This window comes from Rutilus rutilus, assembly GCF_951802725.1.
Source record: "Rutilus rutilus genome assembly, chromosome: 13".
Classification (NCBI taxonomy): Eukaryota; Metazoa; Chordata; class Actinopteri; order Cypriniformes; family Leuciscidae; genus Rutilus; species Rutilus rutilus.
This window is the reverse complement of record NC_140218.1, coordinates 25236457-25251284: the sequence shown is the minus strand read 5'-3', so window position 1 is coordinate 25251284 and position 14828 is coordinate 25236457. Positions and strand designations below refer to the sequence as shown.

The 14828-nt window shown below is 40.0% G+C and overlaps 1 protein-coding gene across 2 annotated transcripts in view; it reads left to right on the top strand.

Annotated features, from left to right (window-relative positions):
- myt1b (myelin transcription factor 1b) overlaps window positions 1-14828 on the top strand; it is a 90373-nt gene that overhangs the window by 67466 nt on the left and 8079 nt on the right. For both annotated transcript variants that reach the window (XM_084427868.1, XM_084427869.1), the window contains 13 exons: window positions 344-633; window positions 1442-2371; window positions 4233-4367; window positions 4602-4692; window positions 5940-6059; window positions 7715-7929; window positions 8929-9119; window positions 11652-11915; window positions 12007-12161; window positions 12255-12317; window positions 12530-12598; window positions 13392-13454; window positions 14178-14261. In XM_084427868.1, the coding sequence (XP_084283994.1) occupies window positions 344-633; window positions 1442-2371; window positions 4233-4367; window positions 4602-4692; window positions 5940-6059; window positions 7715-7929; window positions 8929-9119; window positions 11652-11915; window positions 12007-12161; window positions 12255-12317; window positions 12530-12598; window positions 13392-13454; window positions 14178-14261 (2670 nt within the window). The remainder of the gene's footprint in view (window positions 1-343; window positions 634-1441; window positions 2372-4232; window positions 4368-4601; window positions 4693-5939; window positions 6060-7714; window positions 7930-8928; window positions 9120-11651; window positions 11916-12006; window positions 12162-12254; window positions 12318-12529; window positions 12599-13391; window positions 13455-14177; window positions 14262-14828) is intronic.

Genomic DNA, 14828 nt, shown 5'->3' with positions numbered 1-14828 from the left:
TAGGTGAGGGCTTTATTGAATTCCAGCCTCCATAACTCCCTCCATTCTCTCTCTCTCTCTCTCTCTCTCTCTCTCTCTGTTTCTTATTTTTATTGTAGTATAATTAAGTGTTCCAGCCAACTGGCTTTGATTTATAAAGGCTTTTATCCAGCACACTGCCCCCTACAGATCAATTTCCAACATCCTTCCATTCCTCATCTGAGTTTTCTGACCATATAGCATGTCATGCTTGGCTTGCGTGTGTGTAGTTTGCATGCTTTCATTGTTTTTCCACTTGTACTGCAAAAGTCCTTCATCTTGTATTTCTCGTCAATTGTTCTCACTAATTCGTCTTCTCCCATAGTGCTTTGAGCTGCCCGTTGGCCAGAAAAAGGCGCCTACAGGAAGCAGAGTCAGAGCAACCCGCCTCCAAGAGGAAGTCCCACCCGCTGAAGCTGGCAATGGACGAAGGCTTCAATGCAGAGAGTGAGGGGAGCGGAGAAGAGACGGAGTTGAGGGAGGAAGACGAGGAGGATGAAGAACAGGCACCGCAGGCTGGTGATCAAGAGCGTGAGGAAGAGGAGCAAGAAGAAGAGGAGCAAGCGAAACACAACACAGAGAGCATTAATACAGAAGAAGAGGGTGGTGATGAAGGTGAGGGATGTAAACTGAATCAGAATATGATTGTCAGTCTTGTTTGGGACAATAAAAACAATTATGTTCATACACAGTGAATGAAAAACGCACTCTGTACCCAGAGTGTCTCCGATACATTTTTATGAGTCACAAACAGTGTTTTGAGAGCGAACTTTATTGATTTGTGCCTTATTAAACAGAATTGCACTTAACAACTAGTTGACTGTCACATCATTGACATATGTATGACAAGCGCCACATACTTTCTGGGTTATTCTTTGCTGTCAGTGTTGGAGCTCCAGACTCTCTCAAGGTGACAGTAAATGCCAGGAAATAAGCTGTTGAGCAGTAAGAAAGTGTGTTTAACAGTATTCCTGTTAAATTTAGAAGAAAAGGAAAAAAACTGAACCCTGAGAGATTTTACTTATTACCGGAGAGTATGAAAAGCTGCAGGAGCTGTCAAAAACAGTTTAGAATAAAAACCAAATCCATTAAGATTAAATGCAAAGTCTTGCAAAGAAATACTTTCTTATTTCTGTGAAACACAAATGCCTCAGTGTTTTTTGTCCACACAATGAAAGACAACATTGGACCCCACTGACTTTCTTTATATGGCCACAAAAAAAATTCCACAGAAGAAATAAAGTCATACAGGTTTGAGGTGTGAGTAAATGATGACAGAATTCGTATTTTTTTGGTTGAACTATCAATCCACGTCTGCTGCTATAGTATGTACTGGACAATTTGAGAGTCAAACCTCGACTGTAAACGCATTCTTTAAAAATGACACATTTTAACATTAAATCCTTCTTTCTGTCTCACACAGAAGAGTGTATCATCATTGAGGCATCCAGCACAGACAAGCCCACGCTCTCATCCTCTGAGGATCTCTCCAACTATCAGCACATAGTGGCCAACTCAATGACCCACCTCAACAACCACAACAATGGTCCCGTATCGCCGCAACAACAACAGCCCGTCACAGTGGAAACACAAGATAAAAGCCCTTCTAGGGAAACAGAAGAAGAAGAGAAAGAAGAATATGAAACAGAGGAAGCAAGGAACGAAGTAGGAGTTCTGGTGACTAGGGAGAATGGGGTGATGGGAAATACAGATGAGATGGAAGATAAAGAAGAGGACATGCGCACTGAGACCCAGAAAGAGTCAGACCACCAGTATTTTACTGAGGAGATGCAAACACAAAAGGATGAAGAAGAAGATGATGAGGATGATGATGATGATGATGAGGGGCTGAGGTCTGAGATGCAAAAAGGAGAGGCATACATGGAGGAGTACAATGATGTTAGGTCTGAAGAGGAAGGGGAGAGAGAAGCCCCTTCGGTTATCACTGCCACTCAGGGATCCCACGTAAGGGAAGACTATGTTTCCCACAAACTCACTTTGCCAGAAAGTTACAGCTCCAGTAAGGCCGCCACATCATCTCCTGTGGTTATCGAAGTGCAGTCTGAGGAGTCGGAGAGGGATGCCGACGTGGACGGGAATGATGATGATGATGATGATGATGATGGGGACGACGACAGCTTGTCTCAACGCTCTACGGTGGCGGACGAGTCCGAGATGTTCGACATAATGCGGGGGAACCTGGGGTTGCTGGAGCAGGCCATTGCTTTGAAAGCCCAACAGGTCAAAGCTCATCGGGAGCTCAGCCGCATTCCCGAACACCACCGTTTTTTTCCTCTCGACGACCGGACCGGCAAACACATGGAACATATCCGCAAGAGCTGCTTTGGAAAAGGTCAGATATTTAAATTTGTAAATTCATTTGATGCGACAATTTTTGTTATAATGTATGTATAATGTCATTACATAGTCTTGACAAATTTTTGTGCAAAACCATTCTTACATGAACTGTCGGATCAATGTGACTATTTACGCTCGCATGGTTGAAGGAAGTCTTAACAATCTTTACATACAGCTATTTTTACATAAATTGTTGCATGAAGTTATATAAAAATGGTTGTCAAAGACATTGATTGTACAACCACGTGCTCATCAATTGAATTGAAGTTTACAAACAATCTGCATTGAAATACATTTTTCCTACATAAATGGATTCATAGGAATTATGTGAAGAATTGAGTAAATTGTACATAATCTGTAATAATACTTATGCAAAGTCTTTACATTTGTATCTTCATAGTTTTTTATGGAAAAAACATGTAAATTGTTGCATCAATGCGACTATTTACAAAAGTGTGGTTATATGAAGTGTTTACAGTCTTTATGTAAAACATAAATTGTTGCATTAAGTTATTTAAATATGCTTTTACATAAAAACAAAGTAAAGACTTTGCAGAACCATTCTTACATACATTTTTGCAGTGATGCGACCATTTACATAGGAATGATTTCATGTAAAAGCTATGTCAAGATGTCGCACAACCAATGGTGCTTTAAAGTTGAATTGATGTCCATGAACAATTTGCACTGAAATTCATTCTAACATAAATGGATTCACGTAAAATACATACAGAAATTCTTTCTGCTTGTGTTTGAGGAATGAATATATATACACACACTCTAATGCAAGAAACTATTTCAGAAGTGCACTCAGAGTGCTATTTAAACATTGCACATATGCATTTTTCAACACACCCTACACAAGCGCTCAAATATCAACAAATTCTCATAAATAAACACCCACACATGATTAATCAGAAAGAAGATTAAAATGGCAAGCTCTCGCTCAGGCAAAGAACTGCAAGATTAATAATGGGGGGAAGCAATCTGGAGAGTATAAATGGGTCAAATGAATTGGTTTCCATAGATAAACTCCAGCCTTAGTCTATAATTACTGAAGCACTTAGAAAGAGAGAGAGAGTGCGAGAGAGTTGAAGGGGAGAGAGGGTGTGTGTAATTAGATTGGTTTGGCACGTGTTTATTTGTTTATTGGTTTTGTTTGTGGTGTTGTTCTGCTCTCGGTTGGCACCGTGCCCGGTCCGTGTGGCGCTGGATTCAGCCGAGCGCTCGGTAGGGCTCCACACCCCCTCTATAACTGGCCTCCTCACGCTCCGACCAGTTTTAATTAGGAGGTGCATGTCTCGTTAACATTTCAACATTTAATTAAGGAGCCACTGGAGCGCACATGCAAGCTCTTTCTCTCTCGACGTCTCTCACTTTCTCTCCCTTTCCTTTTTTCTCTCTCTCTCTCTCCCTCTCCTCGTCTGTTTTTCATGTTTTTCGGTTTTGCCTTTGTCCTTGCACCTTCATTCATTTACCTTGGACCCTACACACTCTTTCTCACTCTCTCCTCCTGTATAATATGGAGATGTGCTTTGCCAATGGTAAAGTCTGTTTAATGAGCTCCGTTTTTTCAGTAGATAGTCCAATAAACCCCAGCGCACCCTCACCGAAGATAATAATCCTGAATGGAAACATCCACCTGCCTGCACGCATAATGACTGTAATTATCACCGTAAATGTGCCCTCTCATGGGCCCGAAGGCAACTTTACAACTTCCAGAGAGCATGAAACTGGAGAGTGTGTTTGTGCCTAATGTGTGCGGTGATATGCACGTCTTTTGTATGTTTCTGTCCTGACAGAAGTGATAATGACTTCAGATAAGGTTTGACTGACAGGTGTTTTGCTGCTCACAGAGAGTTCTAGATCAGAGAAGCGAGAGATCAAATGCCCAACCCCCGGGTGCGATGGAACGGGTCACGTGACCGGACTCTATCCCCACCACCGCAGTTTGTCAGGCTGCCCACACAAAGATCGGATCCCTCCAGAGAGTGAGTCAACATCAAACTACTGTTGAAACATCTTTTGATTGTGTGATAAGCTGCAGGAAAAGAGACAAAGCATCACTTTAACCTGCACTTTAGACGTCTAGTATTGTGTATGTCCTTTCCTAAACCTGTCACTTATTTCATAGTTCAAAATCGATGCTGGTAGAACTTTTTCTTTTTTTTTTTTGGTTCATTGTCTGACTTGTATTTTTCTGCACTCTGATTGGTTGTTTTCAGTTTTGGCCATGCATGAGAATGTCTTAAAGTGCCCAACACCGGGATGCACTGGTCAGGGTCATGTCAACAGCAACCGCAACACACACCGCAGGTACAGAGTCTCCTATTTCAAAATCATAGATCCCCAAATGTACTTTTACTATCTTTATGGTTATATTTGATCCACATAATGATATTTATACACTTTTCAAAATAAAGGTTCCAATGTAATAGAGGAACCATTTTGGATTCCCCAAAATTTTTCAATAATTCATATTTCAATAATCTCAAGAACTCTTTCCCATTGTAAAGAATCTTTTGTACAATGGAAATGTTCCATTGATGTTAAAGGTTCGGTAACACTTTATTTCGATAGTCCACTTTAGACATTCTTCTAACTATAAGTAACTTTGCAACTAGATGTCGATTTACTGTCATTAGAGTATTAGTAGACAGTCTGCTTAATATCTGCTAACACTTTATTTTGTTGGTCCCCCAACAGATATTCAACTGACTATAAGTAACTTGGCAACTACCCAAACACATAACCATAACCTAACAGGCTACTGACAGTCTACTACATTCTACTAATACTCTAATGAGAGTTAGTTGACATGTATTTGGGTCATTGACGAATAAGGTTTTTAAAAGTGTAAAAAAATAGAATGGAGATATAACTATATTTGAAACCATTTTTTTGTTTACCTAGGTGTTAACAATAAGATTTTGTGGTTTGTACAATCAATTAACACTGTTTTGTGTCATTTTTTACAAGATGGAAAAAATTTGTCACCAAAAAAGTCATTCGGTTTAACCACTGATTTGAAAGTTAAAAACTGATTTGACATTGATGTTGAGATAGTATATAGTGTGTACCACAGAAAAAATATTAAATAAAATTATCACTGATCTCATAAATGTAATCATTTATTGGACTACTCTAAACACTCCAACATATTCAAGTAAAACATTAAAAACAATATTATTCCATTTAAATATTTACAATATCGGTTTTACCGAATGACCTTTTGACACTTCAAAATCTTTCAAATACCTTTATATGTAGTAAAATATAATTAAAACCTTTTGGATTCAGTAAAAGAGATCAAGTTGTACTACCTTACATACTTTGGATGTTTTTTTTATTATTATTAAGGCCTTTGGACAAAAAAATGACCCGTCACGTCATTGACCCATTTGCAAAGTTACTTATAGTTAGTAGAATGTCCAAAGTGGACTATCGAAATAAAGAGGAACCAAAGGGGTGTCATGGAACCATCGATGCCAATAAGGAACCTTTATTTTTAAGACTGTAGTGTATTTTCCTCACTCATCCTTTCACGTCTCCTCTTCTGTCAGTTTGTCTGGATGTCCCATCGCTGCTGCCGAAAAGCTCACGAAGGGTCATGACAAGCAACACCTGCCCCAGCCCATGGGCGAGCACATCAAGGGCAGCCCAAACTCTGACCGTGTACTCAGGTGAGCCCTAAACCCCAATGAAACAAACCCAGGAACTTGAAACATCAGCATTTATTCCTATTTTTTTCCCAGCAACAGCATGTTCGGTCTCCTCCTGTCCTTCAGCTTCGATGTCAGCAGAATGTGTCCGTCAAACACACCTGCTGTGGTTGGTTAGCACAGCTGTCATTCACTGCAGAGCTGAACTCACTTACCGCAGCACGATTGGTCAGGCGTTTCGGAAAATCAGTTCTCCCTTTCCTTTGCCCTTCTAATAGAGCACAGCCTGCCATTTCATGCTGGGATCGGGCCTCAAACCTGCTAGTCTAATTACGCCACTGATAAGCTAATTATGGGACTTACAGGGCATGGAGTATTGGAAAAATAATTACTTTCCTTCAGGAAGCATGTCTGTGGTCAGACAAAGCAATGCGGATTATGAAAATAATAAGCAGTCCTCTCTTATTAGTGTTATTCTGATTTAAATGAGCGTCAGTTCACTGAGAAAGCCCATTAAGGGAAGATGTCGACAATGAAAAGTCACCAGAGAGACCTCTGACGGCTCCGCATGCCACCCCTGCTAATGGGATGCACTGACTAATGAAGAGACAGGAAGCAGAGGCTAATATACTTTACATGCCATTGTCACGCAGATCATAACATGCGTTGGTGTTTGCCTGCGTGTTTTTCCTTCAAACCGTGTCTGAAATCCGTTAATGATGTTAAATACAGAACACAGTGTCATAGACCGCAATGACACGCACACCCATACGCTAGCATTCTTTTGCTCGTTTCCATAACCTAGCAAGCCGCCTACTGCCTACTTTTAAAACAACATCCTGACCATCATGGTTATGGAAGCAGCACTCGGCACTGTATATTGGACTTCAGTGGAGTTTGACCAAAGTCCTTTTCAAGGAAAGTCAGTTTGCGCAGCGGTCATATTTGTGTATGCGGGACCAATTCCTACCTACTTGACATGAGCATGTTGCTCAGCTAATAGCTTGAATATTCTAATAAACAAACTATATTACATGCACAAATATTGAATATAAGTTATAATGTAAAGGACACATAAGATGCTGCCTTAGCATTTGACTAAAACGTGATATACTGCATAGGTAGCAGTTGCCTTTAATAGCCTTTGAATCTGGAGCATTTATGATGCCTTAAAATCCAGCCTCACTAGGCAACCTACCAGGTCCTGGAACATGTCTTTTCAGAGTTTTTCTTCAGAACAGAGAAAGGGCCGCAAGGGCTCATGGTTCTTCAGGAAAAGAAGTCGGTTTTAGGGCTTCAATTCCATGCTATATGATATGCTAATGTGCTCAGTGCTGATAAGACACTATTTAATCCTCTTCTCCTTCAGTCACCCTGCTTTCAAACCTCTCTCTCTCTCTCTCTCTCATTTACTCTTTTACAGGCTATTTATCTGTGGAACTTTTCCTTCCTTTTTCTTTTTTCGCTGTATCTCTGGCTCATTGTCAGTCTTTCAATTCCGCTTCTCTTCTGCTGTCTAATTCCAGCCCACTCTTTCACTCTTGATCTTTTATGCTCACTTACACTTATCCTTTTATGCTTCTTTTTTCTTCACTGCAGGGATATTGATTCTTTTGTAGAGGAAGAAAATGACAGAATCTCTCTCTCTCTCTCTCTCTCTCTCTCTCGCTACTCAGGCCCATGTGTTTTGTGAAGCAGTTGGAGATTCCTCCGCACGGCAGCTACAGGCCCAGCCTCGTCCCCGCCACACCACGCGCTAATCTGGCCAAGGAACTGGAGAAGTACTCCAAGGTGTCCTTCGATTATGCAAGCTTCGACGTGCAGGTGTTTGGCAAGCGCATGCTCGCCCCAAAGATGCACACCAGCGAAACTTCACCCAAAGCCTTCAAATGTGAGCAGGATTAGTCATGCTTTATGAACGCTATGTAAAATACACTTCTTGCAGTGCAGAGATGTGTGTAAATTGTGTGCTTTGTGAATAGTATGGCTAAGCTTCAGGATTCAAGGAAGGGTCGTCAAACATAATGGTCCGTCATTAATAGGTAACTATGCATGAAGTAATGCAGGACAAATGAGTAGCACTACATTAACATTTCAGCTACTATTATTACCTAATACGGAAACAAGATGAACTAATCAGAATATCAAATTTAGGACTGAGATAGTTCCTTATTAGGCAATCAATAATTACTGAATGAGATTAGCCGCATTAACTTTTTCCTGCCATTGACAGAATTTTCCAGCTTTTCGTGTTTTCACTGTTATATGGCAGGGGGCGCTATTATGCATCTTCTGAAATAGTATGGAATCTCCAGATCAAAACACAGGAAAAAAGGAACAGAAACAGGCGATAAAAGCATTGCTTATGCACGTTGTACTCTTAGGGGGGGAAAAAACGTGATTTTCTCAGCATTTTGTTCAAAATGTTGCTTTTTTTTATTAAACGTACCCACATTCAAGTGTTGATAAAAAGAAATGCATGAAGCTAGAATAAAAGGCTAATCTCATTCAGTAATCATTAATTACCTAATAAGGAACTATCTCAGTCCTAAATTTGATATTATTTACTGATTAGTTAATCTTGTTTCCATATTAGTTAAAGGAGAACTCCGGTCAATTTTAACATTGAGCTCATTTTTTTGTACATTTGGACACTCCAAATGTACAAAAAAATGAGCTCAATGTTAAAATTGACCGGAGTTCTCCTTTAATAGTAGTACATATAGTGCAAATGTAGTATGTGTCCTGCATTACTTCCTACATAGGTACCTATTAATGACGGACCATTATTTGAAAGTGTTATCGCGGTAAGTGAGTTTAGTAGAGTGTTCTTCAATGGAAGGATCAATTCTTTACTATTAACTAGTGTAATATTCTCTTTTGCCCTCAGCCAAACCTCCATTCCCCAGGGCCTCCCCCCCAAGTCCCAGCTTGCACGTGGGTTATGGAAAAAGCTCCTCCAGTGGCTATGATTATTCCCATGATGCCGAAGCTGCCCACATGGCTGCCACTGCGATCCTCAACCTGTCCACACGCTGCTGGGAGAGACCAGAGAACCTCAGCGTCAGACACCCAGATAAGGTACAGAACAATCTCATATAACGCAGACTTTTAACCAATCACAGTTCTTTTGGTTTTTTTACGTGTCAGCTTTACAGAAAAGACTTTAAATGGTTTCTAGAAGAAAACCATGCACACAAATGAACACAAATTTTCAAGAAGGATTTTCTGTTCAGTCAATCATGGCAACCAATCAACTGTTTTAGTTCAACTGGTTTGGGGGAAAGTCATGCACAATTTGTCATCAGAATTTCCGTTTTTAAGATATCAGAAAACGTAAAAAATACAGTTCTGCTATACGATTGGAAACTGTTTACTTCTATTGTTTATTAGGATAACTAGCTTATTTACTAGAGACAACACTCAGCTAAAACAGTTGGCAAACATTAGACAGTTGGGTAGTAACCAACGAAAAGTAGTGATGCTAACTAAACAACATTTTTAGTAGCTGTTTTGATAATAAAGCTGTTAGGTAACAAGCAAATTTTTCTGACTAGTGATGAGTATCTTGACAAAACGCATGTGCCTTGCAAACAAGCTAGTTAATCAGACATTTTTTCTGAAGTAGTGTTAGGAATTCATTTTAACAATTTGGTTCATTTGGGTGTTTTGTTGCAGTGAGCTGACTCAAAAAAACAATTCACAAATTCATCTTTGATCTAAGTCTTTGATCAGTCGTTTTCTCAGAAGTCCTTATAAAGAGTTTTACATATTTTTGTAGTGAAATAAAATTTTGTTTTATACTGCTGTTTTTGATTAATTTATTTGAATGAGGGTGTTTCCTCATTTATTAGCTGCATTTAGTATTTGTTCAAATGTGATGCTGTCACCCCAGTTAAGATCCTTATTGTTTCTGTTGTGGCAGATCTTCTTTAAATAGCTTAACTACTTAGCTTAGCAAGCTACGGTTTCAAACTAGTTTCCACAACATTGCTAACTACACACACCATGTGCAGATGTTTAGTAGTTTATAAGAGTAGTTTATAATGGTAGGCATCTATTAATTGAATAAAGTCTGTCTCCATTTGTGATTGATCTTCAGCAGAGTTTGTATCAGATGAATGTAGAGTTAGCTTGAATGCGTTTGCTTGCTGTTGAGATCTTATTGCGTCATCTCACCTCCCTTTCATCTGTCCCTCCGTTCGTTTCATCCTTGTCTCCTCTTCATGTTGTTATTGCATTAAGTTGATAGTGAGCTCCCTAGATAGGGCAGGACCAGGTGCTCCATGTTCTTTTATTTAATATTTCCATGGATAATGCTAATGAGGGCAATCTCTCTCTCTCTCTCTCTCTCTCTCTCTCATTCCCTCAATTTCCTCTCCCTTTTTTCTTTCTTTTCTTTCCTTGTCCCTTTTCACACCCAAAGATATAAGCTATCAGCCTCTTTCCTCCCCCTCCTCCATCAGAGAACTCTGGGATCTATACTGTAATTGGAGAAGCTCTGTCCTCGATATTGTGATTTTTTTTAAATAAAGCTTTCTCCTCATCCCAGGGAGTGACTACTTCATCATTTTTCGATTTCCTGACATGTTTTTAGCAGAAGGGGATAAAAGGGGAAGATTAATGGGCAGAAAGGCCCAGTGGCTCAACGCTAATCAGACTGGGACTGCTCTGGGATCAGTGCCTACTGTGTGTGCACATATCCAACTTCATATGCACTCGCACAAATATGTAAACATGCCCATTTTAATACTAATCCATCCATCATCCGTCTACATCTGCACACATTGTGGGTTATAATAGGAACGCATGTAATAGCTGTGTACATTACATTTTACTCTAATTTTACAGATTATATTGCATTATTTTACTTTTCTAAGCAATTGCATTGCAATGCCTTGGCAGTACCCACAACACTCTAGCAACCAAATTGCAATGTGCTTAACCACATAAAACACATTAGCAACTGCATAGCAACACCCTAGCAACCGCACATAACACATTAGCAGCTGCATAGCAACACCCTAGCAACCGCACATAACACATTAGCAACTGCATAGCAACAGCCACATCAATGTGCTAAAAAACCATATAGACCACCTTATCAACTGCACAGCAGTGTGTTTGCAAACACCCTAGCAACCACATAGCAAAGTGCTAAAAAAATACAGAACACCCTAGAATCTGCAACGTAATGACAATCACCCACAATACCCGAACTTCCCCAATACTCATCATAATATGATTACAGAAAAATCTTTTTATATTATGCATTTTTATCACATCTTCACCCACAACACCCTGGCAACCACATAGCAACGCCTTAGCAAACACTCACAAAACCCACATACAGATACAGAACACCACAGCAAAGCCTTGTCAATAATCAACAAAACCCTAGCAACCACGTAACAATGCGGAAAAAAAAAGAAAAGAAAATACAGAACACCGCAGCAACGCCTTGGCAACCACCCACAACATCCCAGCATTGTGAAAGCGAGTTTTGTACGACTCATATTTTTGTTTTGTAAAAAAGAATGCATTTTTATCACATCATTATCACAAGCCCAGTTATTAATTATAAATGCAACACATTATTTCTTTCTGTTGTAGAGTATGGAAATTGAGGTGGATGAGAACGGCACCTTGGACTTAAGCATGAAGAAGCCCATAAAGAGAGAATTGGGCATGCCTTGCACCAGCCCTGAAGTGCGTTCCCCTGATCTGTCTTCATCATCTTCATCATCATCCACATCTCTTCACCATGGCAACAGCAGCATCTCGCCCCACTCTTTACACACCTACAAACAAGAGGAGTGGGAGGGGCCTCTGGACTACACCAAACCCAATCGGCAGAGAGAGGAGGACCTAGAAGAGGTACACTTCCTGTCACTTAAATTAGGCCGGAAGAGCAGATCTATCATTAGTTGAGCAAACTGGTGTAATACACATTCGTATCTTTGCACAGATGGACCACAGCGCTCAGTCATTTGCATCTTCCGACCCTGAGGATTGTGACATGATGCAGGACGCCCTGGAGGACAGGAAGTACCCCGGCGAGGTCACAACCCCCAGTTTTAAGGTCCGGTTCCAGCCCAAGGACACCAAGAAAGAGCTCCTGCTGTAAGTCACTTTTAGTTTGCATGCCTTTCTGTGCACATATTGATATTGGAATCATTTCACTCAGTCAGGCTTTTTTGTGTTTGTCCCTTGCAGATGCCCCACTCCGGGCTGTGACGGCAGCGGACACATCACCGGAAACTATGCATCCCATCGCAGGTACATAGTGTTCGGGGTTCACCTCTCTGTCCTTCTTTTGCCTTCAGAGGGGAAATATCAAATAAAACAAGACATCACATTGATGTTATCTTTCTCTCGCTTAACTCTCGCCTGCTCTTTGCTTTTTACACTGACTTGGGACGTTCTGGGCTCTTTCGCTTTATCTTCTCCCCTCTCTTTTTCCCCTCCTTGTCTCTTTTCAACGTTTTTAGCCTGTCTGGGTGTCCTCTCGCTGATAAGAGTCTTCGGTCCCTCATGGCAGCACACACAGCTGAACTCAAGTATGTCTGCTCTACTTCTGCTCTTTTTTCCTTGTTCTTGTTCACTTGGGTCTGCTCAGCTAAATGCTGCTTTTACTCTTTTCTTTGTCATTGTCTTTTTTTTTTAAAAGGCAGTTCAGTACAGTTTAACTTAAGGTTGCTGTACGATTACAGTATTAAAGGTGCAGTGTTTCCTCAATACCCCTTTCCTTGTATGTCAGTCAAGCAAAAGTTTGGAGTCGGTATGATTTAAAAAATATATTTTTTATAGTCTCTTCCGCTCAGCAAGGCTGCATTTATTTACAGTAAAAACAGTAATATTATGAAATATTATTACAATTTTAAATAACCGTTTTCTGTTTGAATATATTTTAAAATGTATTTATTCCTGTGATACAAAGCTGGATTTTCAGCATCATTACTCCAGTCTTCAGTGTCATAATTGTCTTTAATGTCACTTTTGATCAGTTGAATAGGTCCTTGCAGAATAAAAGTATTAATTTCTTAATAAAATCTTACTGACCCCAAACTTTTGTGCAAGATGGGCAATGTTGTGCCTGGGAGGCTGTAAAGCCAATATATATCATAACACACAATTTAATTTAAACATTGCTGCAATCAATTAATATTTAATTTACTTAATAATTAATAAGAAAATAAGTAACTGCTAAAATAAAAATGTAATAATTAATTGGAAAAAAGAGTCCTCAAAAAAATCCAATTGAATTGAAATTTCACACTGCACCTGTTTTCAGACAAGTTTATTAGAGGTATTATGACCCATCACATTTTAAGTTTGACTTCACTTTCCCAGATGTCCAACTGCGGGATGTGATGGTTCAGGTCACATCACTGGCAACTACGCGTCTCACAGAAGGTATGGCCCGATGAACAAGCTCTCCATATCATACATATCAATACATACACAAGACAGAGAAGTTTAGTGACAGTTGTATATTAGACACACACGTGTATGCCACACTTCATTTATTACCCGTCCCCATTATTGAATATTTTTTTAGATAGGAAACTGACCCCAGATCTTGTGCAGTTTTCTTAATGCACTCAATGGCAGCCTCTCTGTTTATCTAAAAGCTTGCTGAGGTCACTGTTTCCTAACCAGGCGCGAGGCATCAAGCAGTAAATCACGTCTTCCATGTTAATTAGTGCAAAAAGACATTTTGTAGGCCATGTGCTTTATATTTGTCACGTTGTGCACTCAGTGGCCCCGCCCACATTGAATTCGCACTGGTCCCACTTTACATAGCTGTTGAGAGATTCAGGTAAATTGGGCCACTTTTCGCCATCTCAATGACGAAAAATGTTCCAGTTTACCTAAAATCACCTCACATTAGGATATCAAATATTTTCAGATTGGCTGTGATTTTGTCGCGTTTTTGTAGCATTTCACTTTCAGTGAGATAAAATAGCTGGAAACTCATTGCATTGCGCCTGGTAAGGATATGGTGTGTGCTTGCATCTTTGTTAATAGTATTTGAGTTTGGTTTCTTCTACATTGCTTTGGGTCAGTAGTGCTGGATCCTTGTTGTTCTGAGTTTCTGGCTCCTCTGATCATGAGCTGCATACTCTCTATTTTCAGTTTGTCTGGGTGTCCACGGGCCAAGAAAGGTGGAATAAAAACAACTCCCATCAAGGACGACAAGGAGGACTCCGAGCTCTTAAAGTTCGTACTGCATAGAAAGCCAAAGGCTTTTCCCCATTTCTTTTATGCTACTGTACGGTAAAAAAAGGACACATTTTAGGCGGGAATATTGTAAGGGAATGATCAGATATTGGATAATAGGTTTGTCCAACCACACAGTCATTTAACAACAGTGTAAAGCAGTTTAGAATACCCTTCTTCATTCAGACAGATGTGATTTAATCAAGCATTTCCAGCTAGAACCACTTGTGATCCCAAAATACTGTTCTACTTTGTTAAATATCACCATGGCAACCTTCCAAATAACTCGCTCTACATGAGCTTATGAGGCAGTGCATGGAGCCCCGCATGGCCAACTAGTGCTAGTAGATTTCTTTGGGAAAAGGCCTTGTGTGTTTTATTCCATTGTGCAACTTCCAAAAGCAAGGAGACAAAGACAACCAGTTACACTGCTGAGGAAATAATAACTGTGAACAATATATTACAGCACAGATGGCTCACGGGGTATTAAAATATTGGTCTATGTTTTTCTTAGCAAGTCATCTGCAGTGCAGTGTGTGGGTTTTTGTCTTCTTGTTTTTTTGCGAC